General features: G+C 39.6%; 1 protein-coding gene across 2 annotated transcripts in view; it reads right to left on the bottom strand.

Annotated features, from left to right (window-relative positions):
* PDCD6IP (programmed cell death 6 interacting protein) overlaps positions 1-13,718 on the bottom strand; it is a 32,048-nt gene extending 18,330 nt beyond the window's left edge. For both annotated transcript variants that reach the window (XM_053970834.1, XM_053970824.1), the window contains exons 1-5: positions 13,445-13,718; positions 7,404-7,458; positions 5,605-5,674; positions 2,395-2,522; positions 874-1,027 (exon numbers count right to left, since the gene is read on the bottom strand). In XM_053970834.1, coding sequence (XP_053826809.1) covers positions 874-1,027; positions 2,395-2,522; positions 5,605-5,674; positions 7,404-7,458; positions 13,445-13,650 — 613 coding nt within the window. In that variant the 5' untranslated portion in view covers positions 13,651-13,718. The remainder of the gene's footprint in view (positions 1-873; positions 1,028-2,394; positions 2,523-5,604; positions 5,675-7,403; positions 7,459-13,444) is intronic.
* Positions 13,719-15,418: the final 1,700 nt, after the last annotated feature.

Here is a 15,418-nt window from a genome sequence, read left to right on the forward strand (position 1 = left end):
ACATCTCAGTTCAGATAAAACCCACGTCTTCCTCCAAAGTATTCCAAATTATGTCAGGAGAGAGAGCCATTTGTGGGCAATCACAAATGGGCAATCTGTGTATTTAGTTCTACTTTTAAGAATCTAACTTCTAGACCAACAACTTTTTCTGAACAAAGAGAGAAGAGCAGAAGAGTAAGAAATTTTGTATCAAAGATCAGATCATTCCATGGAAAATTTCTTTGAAGCCCAAGTTCTCTAATAGTTGTATTAAGATAGCTAGACTTTGAATGTGTATTTCACAATCAACCCTTATCATCCAGGGAAATGATTTTTTGTTCTACCTGCAGAATTTGCCTTTCCAAGATCAAATGGGTATTCTAAAAGAATTGGAGTTTCTCTGTTAAAAGCAGGAGCAACCAAACAGAATTTGTTTCCCTTCAACTCTTAGAAAATCCCCTTTGTTTCTAGCACAGTCATTTATTTCTAAATGCTTGTGAAATCACTCCCTAGACAGAGGAGTAGGGGAGTACTTGCAAAACCCCTTATGCACCATTTTTAGTACTCTCAGTTATTTCAGAGTCTTTTGCCTTCAAGGGAGGAAAGAATAAATACAGTTCAGTAATATAATTTGTAAAGATGAAGACTAATGGTTTTGGACATAAAAAAGCAGGTAGGAGAGCTGCACTGTCAGGTGAACCTTAGACAAATTCTTAAGCGACATCTGTATTTTTTGTTTCATGACCTGCAAGGAGCATGGGGAGGATCAGAAAAGGCAAACATAAAAACCTCTGAAACACCCTTGACAGGCTCTTAGTAACTTAAAACACTTCTAAGTTTTTGGGGAAGTTGTAACATGCACTTTAAATATATAAGCCAAAAACTAAAATATACCTCTTGTTGCTTTCAAAAAAAAGACTTCCTGGGCTTGAGCCAGCATAATAAGACTGAGAGTCCCAACTGTGTCTGGAGAGATGTCCACTGTAGGTTCTCGATTCAAGGCTGACAAAACTGTGTCTTTAATGTGTTGAAAAGCACCACTAGCAAACTAAGTGAAACAAAATAATGTATTATCATCCATTCTTTCCATATACATTTTCTCACCAACAAATATAATACATATAATTTTTTAAATTTATTTATTTTCTTTGGTGTATTGACAGGGCTCACCCCCAGATTGGGGTGACCCCAGGAGGTGGTAAAGTCTCTCCTCCAACCCGGGCCTTCAAAGAAAGACTCAGTAGTCTTCAGTTGTCCGGTCTCAAGGTAGTTTATTGCGTGTTATCTCAAGGCACACACACTCCCTGACATTCTCTCCGACTCCTTCTCCCTCTGCGTTTCTCTCTGTCTCCCTCTGTCTCTGTCTCTCCCACCCAAGGGGCTGGTGCCATCTTTTATATCACACATTATGTATTAAATGTTTATAGTTTTTCCCCAATGCCTATCACCTATATTGAACAGTGACCTTCTACTCTAAACCAATCTGTGAATGCCAACATCACCAAGTACATGGACGACAGGAAGGAGAAAGAAGGAGGACAGGGCACGCCCAAATCCCTCCATCTTAGAACTTCTGACCCCCATGTACAAAACTCAGACCCCTCTGTACAAGGCCTAAAACCCCCCTGGTACAGCACTCAAAAATCCTTCCTTTCACTTTGTGACTACTTCTATTACAATATCTAAACTTTTGTGATTTCTTGTTCTTCCTGCAACGTTGGTAAATTGTTCCATAGATCAAATTCAAAACCACAGGGGTTTCCGGCTGCCTGCCAGGGTCTCAGATGCTTCTGACCTGGACCCAGAACATCCAAGAGTGTCTGAGAGACACCTTGGGTTCCGACAGTGTATGGTCTCCCATTTATTGTTTAGCCACTAGAAACAACTCATTGTGACCTCTTGTAGCCACTTACAATGAGACCCTTATCATGACAGACTATAAATAATGGTATATTATGGAATAATGGTATATAATAATATATATATATATATATATATATATATATATATATATATATATATATATATATATATATATATAAATAAAATATATATATAAACACCTAACAGCCTAAGATTTTAACGCATTCCAGAAAGACATAAGAGATTATTACTCTAATACTTGTGAAAACTAAAATTTATACTAGCTAAAATTATTAAATCTTAAGCTGAAGGTTTAGTTACCAACTCACTTGAAGGAAGGAGTACGGGGAACTGTATAGAATAATATCCTCCAAATCTGATAAATAAATAAGACCAGGTACACAACCAATCCATCTTTGCAATTAAGAGCAGGAAAATATGTACATATATATTTTTTACATGACTATATAGTTTTAAAATTGAGAGGTATTTGTTTGATGTTTTAACAATATGAATTCTGAATTCATAACCAGAAGCAGGGAGCCTCTGTACCTGATAGTGCTTAGCTGCAGCTTTTAGTCCTTCATCGTTATCCAGATTCTGTTCTGCTGCAATCTGGCTTGCCAATGCTCCACAGTTGAACAAAACACAGGTCTTCTCATATCCCAAACTTGCCAGAGCTGCAGGTAAGACAGACAGTTAGCCAGACTGTTAAGAAAATAAACTTCAGTTCTCCAGCATCCTACAGATGAGGCCAACACTACTATTATCAGTAAAGGTATTAACAGTTTCAAATAAAAAGAAAAACAAAATCCCAATCTTATTGAACTTTTCAAGTTGAAGTCATCTTCAATCTGAAGGCTTTACAAAGTCTAATTTAGTACTACCACAAAATGTTTCCATGTGAACAACTACAGAAAGCAACACAAAGCATAAAGCAGTAGCATGAAAATGTATACAAAATAATTTCAAAGTCTTTCTAACTAGAGTGCAGCTTTTTGGGTCTTGAAGCATTACTGAGTGGTCATCTGAAATATGAACTTCCACACATTAATCCCTTTGTACTAACTGACCAATTATGAAGACATTCACATGTTCTGTTTTCTATCTATTGAAATGCAGGGAATTTTTCACTTTTAAAGCTACTGTTCCAGGCTGAAAATGCTGAAAAATATCTTCTTTATACATGTTCTGAAACAGTTCAGGATTTACTTAGTTAAAGCCTGATCTGACTAGGCAGCAGTATAGACTGTCCAGAAGCAACTCCTGCAGTACTTCATAGGCCCATAGGATGGAGCCCACAATTCTAGAACTAGAAATACCTGAACAGGAACCATTTTGAATATTAATTGCTTTCAGAAGGTTAGCTGTCCTACGCAAGTGCTTGAAAAGAAACAAATACTGTAGATATTAGTTCCTACCAGTGTCAAAAAGTACCTAGACAGTCCTCTTGGAGAATACAGGAGTGACAACTAGTGAATTTTCAATTTCACAAACCCAGGTAGCTATCCTGGAAACATGAAGGTACTCAAGATGTACATTTGTTTCATTTCACTGACATCCAGCCTCCTTAAACAGCTACATTTTTATCTAACACCCCTCTGAAACTTCTATGTTAGTGCTCACTAATCTGCACCAAGTTTTCAGCAAGCAAGCAAGCCGAAATCTGACATGCCATTTCTCCCACTTGTTTCCAAGTGAGTTACACTGTCACAGTCACTATTTTACCTAGATAATCTCCATTCTCTAAATTTATTTTCCAGAATTTTTCCAATAATAAGGTCTTGAACTCAGATAAAAGGTGTTTAGACTTGGAAAACACTAAAACTCTAGACAGGACAGAAAATATGGCTTGAAAGTTTCTGAAGTGCAGAATTACTTTATACTCTGGACCACCCCTCAAGTGTGATTTACTATAGCAATGCAAATTTTCCTTATCTGTTTACAGCACTACCTATTAACTTAGTCAATATATTTCAGATTATGTGTCATGCTGTGAACTCAGTCACTTTTCAAGCAGTCACAGTATCTGTTAGCTACCACTGTGATACAGACTTGGGATCCAGAGAAAGGTGGGAAGCTAACAGTTTGGCACCACAGCAAGAGCCAGGACTCTAAGTTGCATCCCTTCATCATAAATTTCAGGAGTTTTATGCTGAATTTCTATCTGGAAATTCATCTTAGAAGTCAAGAGAAAGTTTGCTTCCTTGATTACTGATAGCTTTGCTTTACACTGAGAAAACCTCACCACCAATTTTGATCTCCTTTTGTTAATTTCTTTCCACCAAGACCTGCTTTAAAGTTTCAAAATTACCCTTATCCCATTGCTTGTTAACTGAGCATTACTCACATCTCAGTTAAAAAACTTCTTTGATATTTGACACAGAACACTGCATAAATCTGTGGCCATCTACCTCACAGATTATTTAGACTAGTATATAATTAACCTGCAGACAAGCAAGCTTCCTCAAGCTGCAGTAACACCACATTTATTCAAATTCTTACAGTAATTATCATTGTTATGGTTACTGATTTTTTTTCTCACAATTATTACAGGTCTCTAGTGATTCACAGACTATCTTTACATCATACTAAACATTCTAAACTTTACAAAGAAACAGATTCAATCCTCATTAAATGTTAGGCTCAAAGAAGAAAGAACAAGCCAAATCCTGAGAAAAAGAACCAAAGCATTTTCAGGAAGGTTTCCAATTATCCAAGACTTCTTAGAATAGTTGGAACAGAAAGCAAGGATCACCAGAGTATGCATAGGTATATTGTTACAGATATAGTTCACATGAGCACAACTGTTAGCATATGTATTCAGAACATAGAAAACTGCAAAGATTTCCAGTAGTTGCTAACAGAGAGCTGTATAAAGCTGGCAAAAACTTCAATAAAAATAAAACCAGAGTGAAGTTCAAACATCTTTTTCGGGCTTTATCTGGAACTTCAAAATTGCAATGCTCATCTTGCAATGCTGAAAATGACAAACATTTCGGTATAAATGGAAATACTAAAGAATGATGACACACAACTGAACCACTCCTCACTTACTCAAAGGATTTAGTCTTACTTACTTCTGTATTGGAAAACATTCCAAATCCATTTCATGACCCTGAATTTGTGTGCAGAATTGTCCCTCTATGACTAAATAAATCAGACTCAAACTCATTATGTTAATGGGAAAAAAATACAATTTTTTTTCTTTCCAAGTGTTTAAATCTGTATGAATATATTTCAAAAAGAAGTGTTAGAAGGGTAATTTTAGAGCACAGGCAAATAATTCTATTCTCTTGAAAATGTGGTATTAAGACTAGGTTACTAAAGCCAGCTACCATCACTCCCCTTCTGGAGTGGACTCACTCATTCATAAGGACTCTTCACCTTACTCATTTAGAACAGGAAGAGCTGCATTACCCAAAATCAAGTGGATCTTAATGTTAACATGAACAATTTTGATTAATAACAACCGGAGTTGTTCCCAGAAAACAGACGAGAAACAGACAGTACAACTACTATCATACTCCACATCCATTTGTGCCTCTGGAAATCTAATATAACATCTCAATTTTGTAAAAACTCTTTGCATGGTGCTTATTTGTTCATTATGAATCTTGAAGTGACTAATCTATTACCAATACAGTTGAATTCATTTGAAAGCTATGTTGAAAATGCTAGAAAGACATTAATTCGACTACATAAAAATATTCTCAAAGCATAGTATTCTTAATACTTGGGTTTTTTGGTACATTCACATACCCAACTTGGCAGATCCTCCAAAAAGTGATCCTTTATCAAAAGCATCTTTCCACGTAAATGTTACACAGACCTGGAAGTTGTGAAAAACAAAGATCTTTACCTCTAAAATCAAATATAATCTGAAAATACCCCAAATCTATGTATTTAGTCCTTATATTCTAATTGCATAAAACCTTTTATTTACTTCTTGGAACATTACAAACATTCTGGAAGTTTCAGGAAATGATGAAGAAATATTCAAAACAAAACTATGCTACATTTTTTCCTTCCTATTAGTTAGCTCAAAACATTTCAAGTAGACAAAACAGAAATTGTCAGAATCATTTTTCAGCTCTGTTCATATTCTGAGCAACAGATAAATTTGTTTCTGAACCAGATACTCCTCTCCCCTAAGTCTGATGGGTTGGTATAATCACAGTTTAAGGAAATCACCCCACCAGGCAGTTTCCAGTGTGCCAAATTACCCATGTATTTGGATCTGTTGTGCAATACCAAAATCCACTCATTATTATGAGTGAATTCAATAGCAGCATTATCAGGAAATGTCCTCAGGAAAGAGAATGGAGGTAGAAACAGTGTGTTTTATTTATACTTCAGAGGCAATGCAAATACTTCATTGAATCTGCTTTCACATACCACAATTCCTTATTCAAGTAATTGTAGGCAACTGGTATCAAACCAGAAAAGATGTCAAACTTCCTCAGTTTAAAGTGCTTGGGGAGAATCACTTCAGAAAGGACAACAGTACTACTTGATGATGTATTTTCCTCTAGCAGCAGTGCTAGTGCAGGATGTTCCGGTCCCCAGCTGCATTGCTGCTTCCACTGACTACTTCTCCCTTTAGGTGGAACAGTTTACAGACATGCAGATCTTGCTAAGTTTTCCAATTTTCCTTGTCTCAGGGTTTGTAGATTACCATAGCAAAGGATTTGCTCACTGAAAACTAATGTGCAGTTCTTGGCTGCAAGCAAATGCAGCTACATGCAAAACTCACGTAAAAGTTAGAAACAGATTAACATTACTTATAACCTGTAAGACTGAAAGAAACTTCTCCTTTTAATCATAATATTACCATTTAAGTATGATTTGTTGCTTTGATAAAGAAATATAAATTCTGCCATATTTGTAAACATATTGAAAGAAAACCCACACCTTTCTCCAACAAAATACAGGAGCCTACAGATCTATTCCAGTTTCCTTCCTCCTTGAAGAAGCCTTCAATAGGGAGAAGTTCAGCTGAATTTCTCTCTAGAAACATGATTCTAAAGAAATATGTCAGGAAAAAAAACCCCAAACTCTAATGAACACCATACCTATCTAAAAAATATGTCATGCAGAAGCAAGAATACAGTGATAAGCTCTTAAATGGATTATTCTGTTGTGAAGGAAACATATCTCCTGCTTCAAAAAACAAAGATCATATTCCATCCACTTCTATAGGTTTTCGCACAGAAATTAGAAATTTAAAATCCTTTAGAACATAGCATGAAATAGACTTCTTGGAAAGCAGAGAGTTGAAGAGCCCAACCCCTTCTGCCCTAGACCACAGTGATCACCTACCCAAAGCCAAAATACTTCTCTATCTGTAAAACAAAGCCAATTATGGCCACTAGAGTTGAAGTTTCAGCATAGACTGTATGTGAGTACTGACTAGAAAATAAACAGAGATTAGGAAAATAAGGCTCAAAGAGATTAGCTGTCTTGTTCAATAAAAGTACTCATTAGAAGATTAGGTACAGGCTTGAAAGTCACACATCGTAGGTGCCATGATTCAGTAACTGGTTTGGTAGTCTTCTTACCTGATTTTCAGAGAATGGAAACTTTGGTTCAACTGAACACAGCTGATCATAGTATCTAAAAAAAAAAAAAAAAAAAAAAAAAAAAAAAAGAAGAAAAGGAACACACAGCTATTAGATTAATGAAATTAATAGTTTTGGTTTATTAAACTGGCATATAAGGTTGGGAGAAAGGCACAAAAATCCTACACACAAGTAAGTTAAGAAGCTCATTTGTAGAAATGGAGGATTTGAAGGATGGACAATTTCTATCTAAAGGGATTTTTTCAGTAGAGGAACAAGTTCAGCAAGAGGCAGTTTTTCACAGATAACATGGGAACCCTCTCTCAGTCAGAAGTAAAACAGTATCACAGACAAAGCTGATCCAGATATCACTACCTGATGGATGGTGGATTAGAAAAGAGTACCATGCAAAGGAGTCCCTGTATACATACAGGCAGAGAACAAGCACGTTAAATCATGCTGCAAAAGTAAATTAAGTACAGCATTTAACATAATATTAACATGCTACACTGTACTCTCCTTATCTTACCATTATAACCCAATTTCAACATATTTGAAATAAATGCCATTTGCCTTGCACAGTACCAGCTGGAGAGACCAATCATTGATAAAATTCTTTAGTTGTAAACTTAATTTTCATTGGAATATATTCTAGTAGTCACAGTGAATTAAACCCACAGTTTCTCCATGCCAGTATTTTATCTAGTCACAGCGGAAGATGTTTAGGAAAGGATGCCAGAAAGATAATATACTGAGTATAGCACAGTCCCTCACACAACCTATCCAGGCTACAGTAAGGAATTCCAAGTTTTTCTGAGTAGTGCCCTACACCTGTACCATTTGTTAAACATGACAGGCTGGATGCAGAACATGAAACCCTTAAATTGCTAAGAGTACATAACATATGAAGGCTGTTTCCTATACTCTTCCTGAAGCACTGACCATAGAGCTATATGCTCAACATTATATTGGTCAAATTGTTTTATAAAAAAATTATATTCCCAATATACAAAACACCTTGCAGTAATGGTTTTCACAGTCTGTGAAAGAGGACTAATGTTGTTCCCAGTTCCTTTCACTATTAAATACTGATCACAACAGATACAGGCATGAGATGCATGTACAAGACGTGTGTTGTACAGACAATAAATGTTTGTTTAAAAATTCAAGAAAAAATTTCAAAACTCATATACAGTAAAAACAGTAATAGTGTATTCTTCAGTTAATAGTATCTGCCAAAGTATATCAGACTACAGGTTTCTGACTTCAAATGAGCCACTGCAATTTAAGACACAATATACCAAGCCATGTCAAAAGCTACAATAATCTGCAACAGCAACAGGACTTCCAGCAATAACTGAATTGAAATAAATTGCTTGTAAAGTTAAAAAAAAAATATAAAAAATTCCGCAAATATTTACTGTGATGGCAATTTTATCAAGATTAAACAACTTATCAACTTTTTGAAAGGTATAGTTAAAAATAATAACTAGTCCTGAAGATTACTGCAACCTATGTATTTAAATATACTCCATTGCCTACATCTGGTCTCAACACACTTGTTTTAACATAGTATCACAAGGAAAAGGAGACTTTGCATGCTGTCTCCTCTTGACTCAATTGAATTTGGTAACCAAAAGCCACCACTAAAGCCAAGCTGTCTTCCCACATTCCACGATTACACTGTCCTCATCTGCCATGAGGATGGAGTAAAGGACCAAAGCTTGTCAAATGTCCTTGTGAAGCTGGGTGTGCCCAAGCCTTGGCTCTCTGCAAACAGACTATTCTTTGTGTCAACATAACCACAGACAAAATAAGCCAGAGAGGTGTATACTCCTCCTAAAAAGGGCTTTTTGTTTGGTTGTTTTTAAACAAGCTCAGAATTTATGTTACTGTTTTCTTTACTATTTTAAGCATGTGATGTTATTTCTTCTTATTAGAGAACTTGAAAATCTACTCAAAATTTAAGAGCTCTTTAAAACTCTGCAGACAAAAAAAACATCCCAGAACACAACCATGTAAAGTTTTTTAGTTTCATAAATATAAAGGGTATAAATATAACAGTATGCATAAAACTAAACATATAAAAATGGTAAATGAAGATGTTAACCACAGAACAGCACAAAACCAGAAAGTAACTACAGAAGGAAAAGCCACAACGGATGCACAGGTCAATTACACAGAAAAGATGACACTAAATACAAAGGTAATTTAAAACTAAATTTACAGTAATTTAAACTATCAAGATACAGATACAGAGCACAACACAGAGGAGTTTTATGTTTGGCTGTGCCAGTGAGGAACTACAACTGCAGCAGAGAAAGGAGGGGCACATGTCAGCAACACAGATCTAGTGCTCAAAACACAGCAATCTCTCATCAAAACCAGCATTATACTCTCCTAAATGCTAGTAGAAAACAGCCATCAAATGAGAAAGAAGTCAAGGTTTAAATTAGAATTTAACTAAAATATATGTACTGCATTAAACTCAAATACTGTGCCTCCTCCAAGGAATCAGAAAGAAAAATCTCCTTCAACAGAACATCAAAAAGACCAAAGATCTGTCTTTGCTCTTCAAGATAAGAACCAGAGTCCTGAACTCACAGCTGGAAACCACAACTGCAACTTTCAGCCCTAAGGGAATTTGAGCATTCAAAAATAAAACCATGCACTCCTCCCACCCCCTTCTTTTTCCTGATTTTCTTTTTTTAAAACAACTGCAGGAGTTATTCGCAAAATTAAACCAATTAAACTTGCACCAATACTCCATGTCTCCAGAAAAAGGAAATAAAATCCAGGCTATCTTTAATATTGGAGGAAGCAAGGAATCCCTTGAAGCTATAATTATACTCAGAACTGAAAAAAAAACCAAAACACCACTAAATCAAATCTGCTATGACAGAATTTAAGGGAAAACATCTGTACCAAGCTCACCTACATCACCTTCAGAGCACTCAGATTCTCACAAAACAAAGAAAGCTTGGAAGCAGGCTGAGGTCTTTCCCAGTTACCCAGTGAAAAGGAGCATGGTCTATCTCAAATGCTTCGCCAAGAGAAGCATTTGCATTCAGTAGCTGAACAGCAGCACACCACATGCTTTCAAACTTTATTGGTCAATGCTTGTCTAGGAAATGTGGCTGTTAATTTCTTCCATAAAAGACAAAAAAGGTCTATAGTGACTATTCAGCAAAATAAGGCTTCTAGAAAGCCTTACAAAACCGTGGGCAAATCCTAGATTAGTTGGCAGAAGACTAAGCCCTCATTTCTTAACAGTTAAATGGTCTACAATGCTCTACTAGGTATTACGGTCTATAAAAAGCCACAAGGAAGCAAAACTATGTAGTAGTAGCCACGCTCTAATTAGTTCCTCTAACCTTACTTCACCAAAGTTTGAAACTCCAACTTCAATGAAATTAAACATTAAGACTGAGTATTGCTCTTAAATACCAACAGGAAAACACTGGAAGTTGGAGAGGCAAGGAGATTTTCAGAGGAAACACAAGGCATTTAAGCACTTGTGTATCTCAGCTGGACACTTCAAACTTCTGGATGTGAAGACAGTTTAAAATAACTGTGCCTTACAGAATAATTAAGAGAATATATGTCAGAATAATCTTACAGAGTAAGAGCAAAATCATTTTCTAGCAAATGTAACAAATATAAATGGTCAGACATGGGCCAAACATTCATAACTTGTTAGAAATAAGGGAAAACATACAGCTGATTGTTTTATCTTCTCTTATTAACTTATAGTTAATTCAGACCTTCATATCATCTCACTTCCACTATAAAAGCAACCAATATTCTCAAGCTATACAATTAAAAATGCAGATGTTTTAAGAGAGGAACTTCTGCACAGGAGGGATATAATTTCATGTTTACATCAGTTCAGAGCTACATTCAACAGCTCTTATCTACCGCAATAGCACCTGGGCCAACTAAATTCATCTGCTGATCACCAATCAGCAGCAGAGAGAACACAGCACTGCACATGGAATTGACTCAAAGCTGGTAATTATGCAATTGTAAGTGGTTTCCCTTGATTATTCAGAAGGAAAATCTGAGGTGAAGTTGCATACCATGGATAATCTGCTGGCTCTGTAAGAGGGAGGTCCTGCTCAGCCTCTTGGCTTTTTGAAACACTACTTTATTATTTTTGCACCATCTCTGATGTTTATCTGACCCTCCACTGAATTCATTCAAGTTGCTCAGAATGCCATGCATACATTTTGCCTTCCAGAAAAGGTGTAAGGCACAGAATTGAAAAGTGGGCTGCCTTCTTTTGGTATTGCAGAGTAAGTGTTAGGGCGAAATTGCACAACGTGGCTGGGCCAAAAACAGGGATTTCAGACAGAGACTAACAACAAACCTGACTGCCACCTTCAGAAAAGGAAGCTCAATTCCAGCATGCAAGGGAACATAATAGTATGCTTTTCAATTTGGCTAGCAAAGTCCCTCTTTCAGTTCACAGATGCTCACAGTTTCTCCAACCTTCAAAGGCATAAACACAAGTACCTTCAAAAGCATACGCAGCAGTAGACAGAAATAGAACAGGGAACTATAAAGCTACTGTAAAATACAATCAGCATAGTCAGAGCTTTTACAGCCCAAAAACCCACGTGAAGGGTTGACAATCATCAGTAACTTATTTCACAGAATTTGCCTTCTTTTTGGCAAGGCATTTGTTAAGCTGGTTTTGAATGTCTCCAGAAACGGAGACTCCACATCCTCCCTGGACAATCATGCTCTGTCACCTTCAACATAAACAATTTCTTCCTCATGCTGAGGTACAACTTTCTGTGTTTTAACTTATGGCCATTGCTCCTCATCCTGTCACTGGCCACCACTGTGAAGGGACCTGCATCATCCTTTTAAAACTCGCCTTTGAGGTATATATTTGCACTAATACAATCCTTTCCAGTCTTCTCCAGATTAAACACGCCCAGCTCCTTGTAAGAGAGATACTCCACAGCCCTATCATCTTTGTTGCCCTCCTCTGGACCCTCTCCAGTAGCTCCTTCTCTTTCTCCTCAACACTGCAATCCCTAAGTGTTTTAGGGAGATAGGACAATAGAGCTGTTAGTCCTAATGCAGGCTTTATGCACTTCACGAGGCAGAAAGCACTGATTAATCTTTTGCTCATCTAACCTCTAGTAACTCCAGCACTATAGAGACTCCATTAAACTTTCTGATAGCAAACTAACTGTGTTAAGCAGAAAAAAAGAAAGGATGCAACTTTGCAAATACATTAAGAAGCTGCTAAACATAGAAAACAAAAGGAAATCATGCTGGTAACAAAATACAAAAACAAACCCACACACAGAACTGAATAGGAAGCGAAAACAAAGCTGTAATAGCAAAAGGCAACACTAAAGAGAAAGAAACACCAACCCTCTATGAAATTCTATCAACCAAAAACAATAGGTTCAAATTGGAAGAGGGGAAATTTACATTCAAAGAAACTTCTTACTGTGAGGGAGGTGAGGCACTGGCACAGAGACTTCTCCAGGGAGGCTGTGGATGCCCCAACCCTGACATTGTTCAAGGCCAAGCTGGATATAGGCCTTGAGCAACCTAGTCTAGGGGGACATGTCCCTGCCTATGGCGGGGTTGCGGGGGGTTGGGACTAGATGATCTTTAAGCTCTCTTCCAAATCCTTAATGTTCTCTGGTTTTACAATTTCTACCTACATCTAAGAGCTACTGGCACGACACAAACACTGGGAAGGAGATGTTGATGGGGACAAGGCCTCCCCGTCCCTGCGCTGCCATCATGTGACACCCCACGACACCCGAGCGGCGCGGTGAGGGCCAGGGACCCCGGGATGCTGCTGGACGCCGCGACACCGGCATCCCACAGGCCGCCGGAGCCGGCCCGGCAGCCCCGGCCGCTTCCTCCCGGCAGGACAGGCCGCCCACACCTGGGCCCGCCCACACCTGACTCCAGCTCCGCCACGCCCAGGGCCCGGAGCTGCCGCCGAGGCCCCGCGGGGCTGGGGGAGATGGAGGAAGGGGGAGATGATGGGGGTGGGGGACCCCTACCTGAGAAGGGTCTCCAGCGCGCTCTCGTGCTTGTCGAGCGGGCGGCCGAGCGCGCTCTTGCGGAGCCTGCTGAGCTCCTCGGCGGCGCGGCAGTGCTCGGCCTGCGCCTCGGCGCCCGGGTAGCTCTGCTGAATGAACTTGCACAGCGGCTTGGCCAGGTCCACCTCCGAAGCCTTTTTCAGCTGCACTGAGATGAAGTTCGTCATGGCCGACGCCGGGCGGGCAGAGCCGCCGCCGCTCCTCGCCGCAGCCTCGGGCTCCCCTTCCCGGTCTGCCGCCGCTGCGCTTCCGGGAGCGCCGCGCACGCGCGCGCCCCGTCCCGCCTCCCGCGCCGCTCTCCCGGTGCCGCCCCCGGAGCGAGCGGCTCCTGAGGGGAGACGCTCCTGAGGGGAGCGCCCTGCCGTGGTCTGCGCCAAGCGAGGGAGCAGGTGGTGACGCGCGAAAGGCGGGGGCTCACCGGTCATCAAAACTTTACGCTATTTACACATATTAAGAAAGAAATGCATCAGCGTTTACTGGTTCTAAATTGAATAACTTTCTTATTAATTAGTACTCCAGTTACGATTTGCTGGTTATATCTGTCGCTTGTGGCGCGGTTCTTCCCTCCATTTGAGTCTGGGACCTGCTGAGTTCTGCCGTCTTCACTCGTGGTACCTCTTGTCCGGACAGACCATTTTGGGATTATCTTCTCTTATTCTCAAAACAAAGGGTTAGCCTAGTGTGCAAACAGACAGAACGACAGGATCGTTAGGGTTGGAAGGGAAATCATCTAGTCCGACACTCCTGCCAAGGCAGGGTCACCTAGAGTAGGTGACTTAGGAACATGTCCAGGTGGGTTTGGAATGTCTCCAGAGGGGACACTCCATGACTGCCCTGGGCAGCTTGTTGCAGTACTCTGCCACCCTGAATGTGAAGTTCTTCCTCCTGTTGATGTGAAACTTCTTGTGTTTTAGTTTATAGCCATTGCTCCTCACCCTGTTGCTGGGCACCACTGAAAAGACTTTGGCAGCATATGATGCTCACAATGCAATTACTTAATCATACCTGTCCCGCTACAGCTACTGATTAACAATTTCAAAAAAGGTACAAAATTTAATTCAAACCTTGAGGGACTCAAATCTTGATGGGCTCAGTATCATTCCCCCCTCTAAGACTATCTAAGACTATGAGATGCAGGGTTCGGTATCCCTGGGACAGCTGCCTAAGGGGAGAAGGGCACGATGCTCCCTCCCCAGATAAACCCCTGGCTGTCAGAGGGTCAGCACATCCAGTGGGACCCCAGGAAGGCAGTGACCTCGAGTACTCATGATGTGACTGTGGAACTTGGCTGTGGCAAGGGAAAACCTCAGCAGCTGGGAATACAAGCTGTGACATGGCAGTGACAGTGGTGGCCTTGAGAAAGGTGGTGAAGCAGTCAGGCATGTAATGCCTCACAGGGTCCTGTTCTCAGCCCACCCTAAGGGTTGCTGCCTTAAAGTGAGAAGTGGCTTCTCTGTAGCATAAGTTGAAAATGTCTCTATTGGCAGCAAAAGGAACAGATTCTCGTGTTGTATAATCATGGATCAGCCGTTCACATCACACCTGCTTTCTGCTGACTCAGCCCAGCATGGCTCAGACAAGTGAAAGAGGCACTCAGCCTGCCAGGCTGGCTGGGGACCAAAAGGGAATATTCAGCCCTTGTGATCATCTTCCCCTTTCTTCTGCCCCTTGTTCCAGACAGCTAAGTCTCCAAGCCCGATATTTTCATAAGCCGCCAGGTGGTGACACCATAAAAGGAATGGTAAAAGTGCTTTTAAAATTACATATTTGTTCTCATGTTGTAGCAGACCACGAGTTTTGCTGTAAAGCAGAAGATCACTCCATACTGAAAGTGTTCTGTACTAAGTAGAGGTGTCTTTGTCATCTCGTGAATGTCTAAAGTGGTGTGGCATAAGAGGAAAAGGGTAGAGCCTGGGAAATCAGTCTTAACCACTC

The sequence above is a fragment of the Vidua macroura genome, chromosome 1 (assembly GCF_024509145.1).
Source record: "Vidua macroura isolate BioBank_ID:100142 chromosome 1, ASM2450914v1, whole genome shotgun sequence".
Taxonomy (NCBI): domain Eukaryota; kingdom Metazoa; phylum Chordata; class Aves; order Passeriformes; family Viduidae; genus Vidua; species Vidua macroura.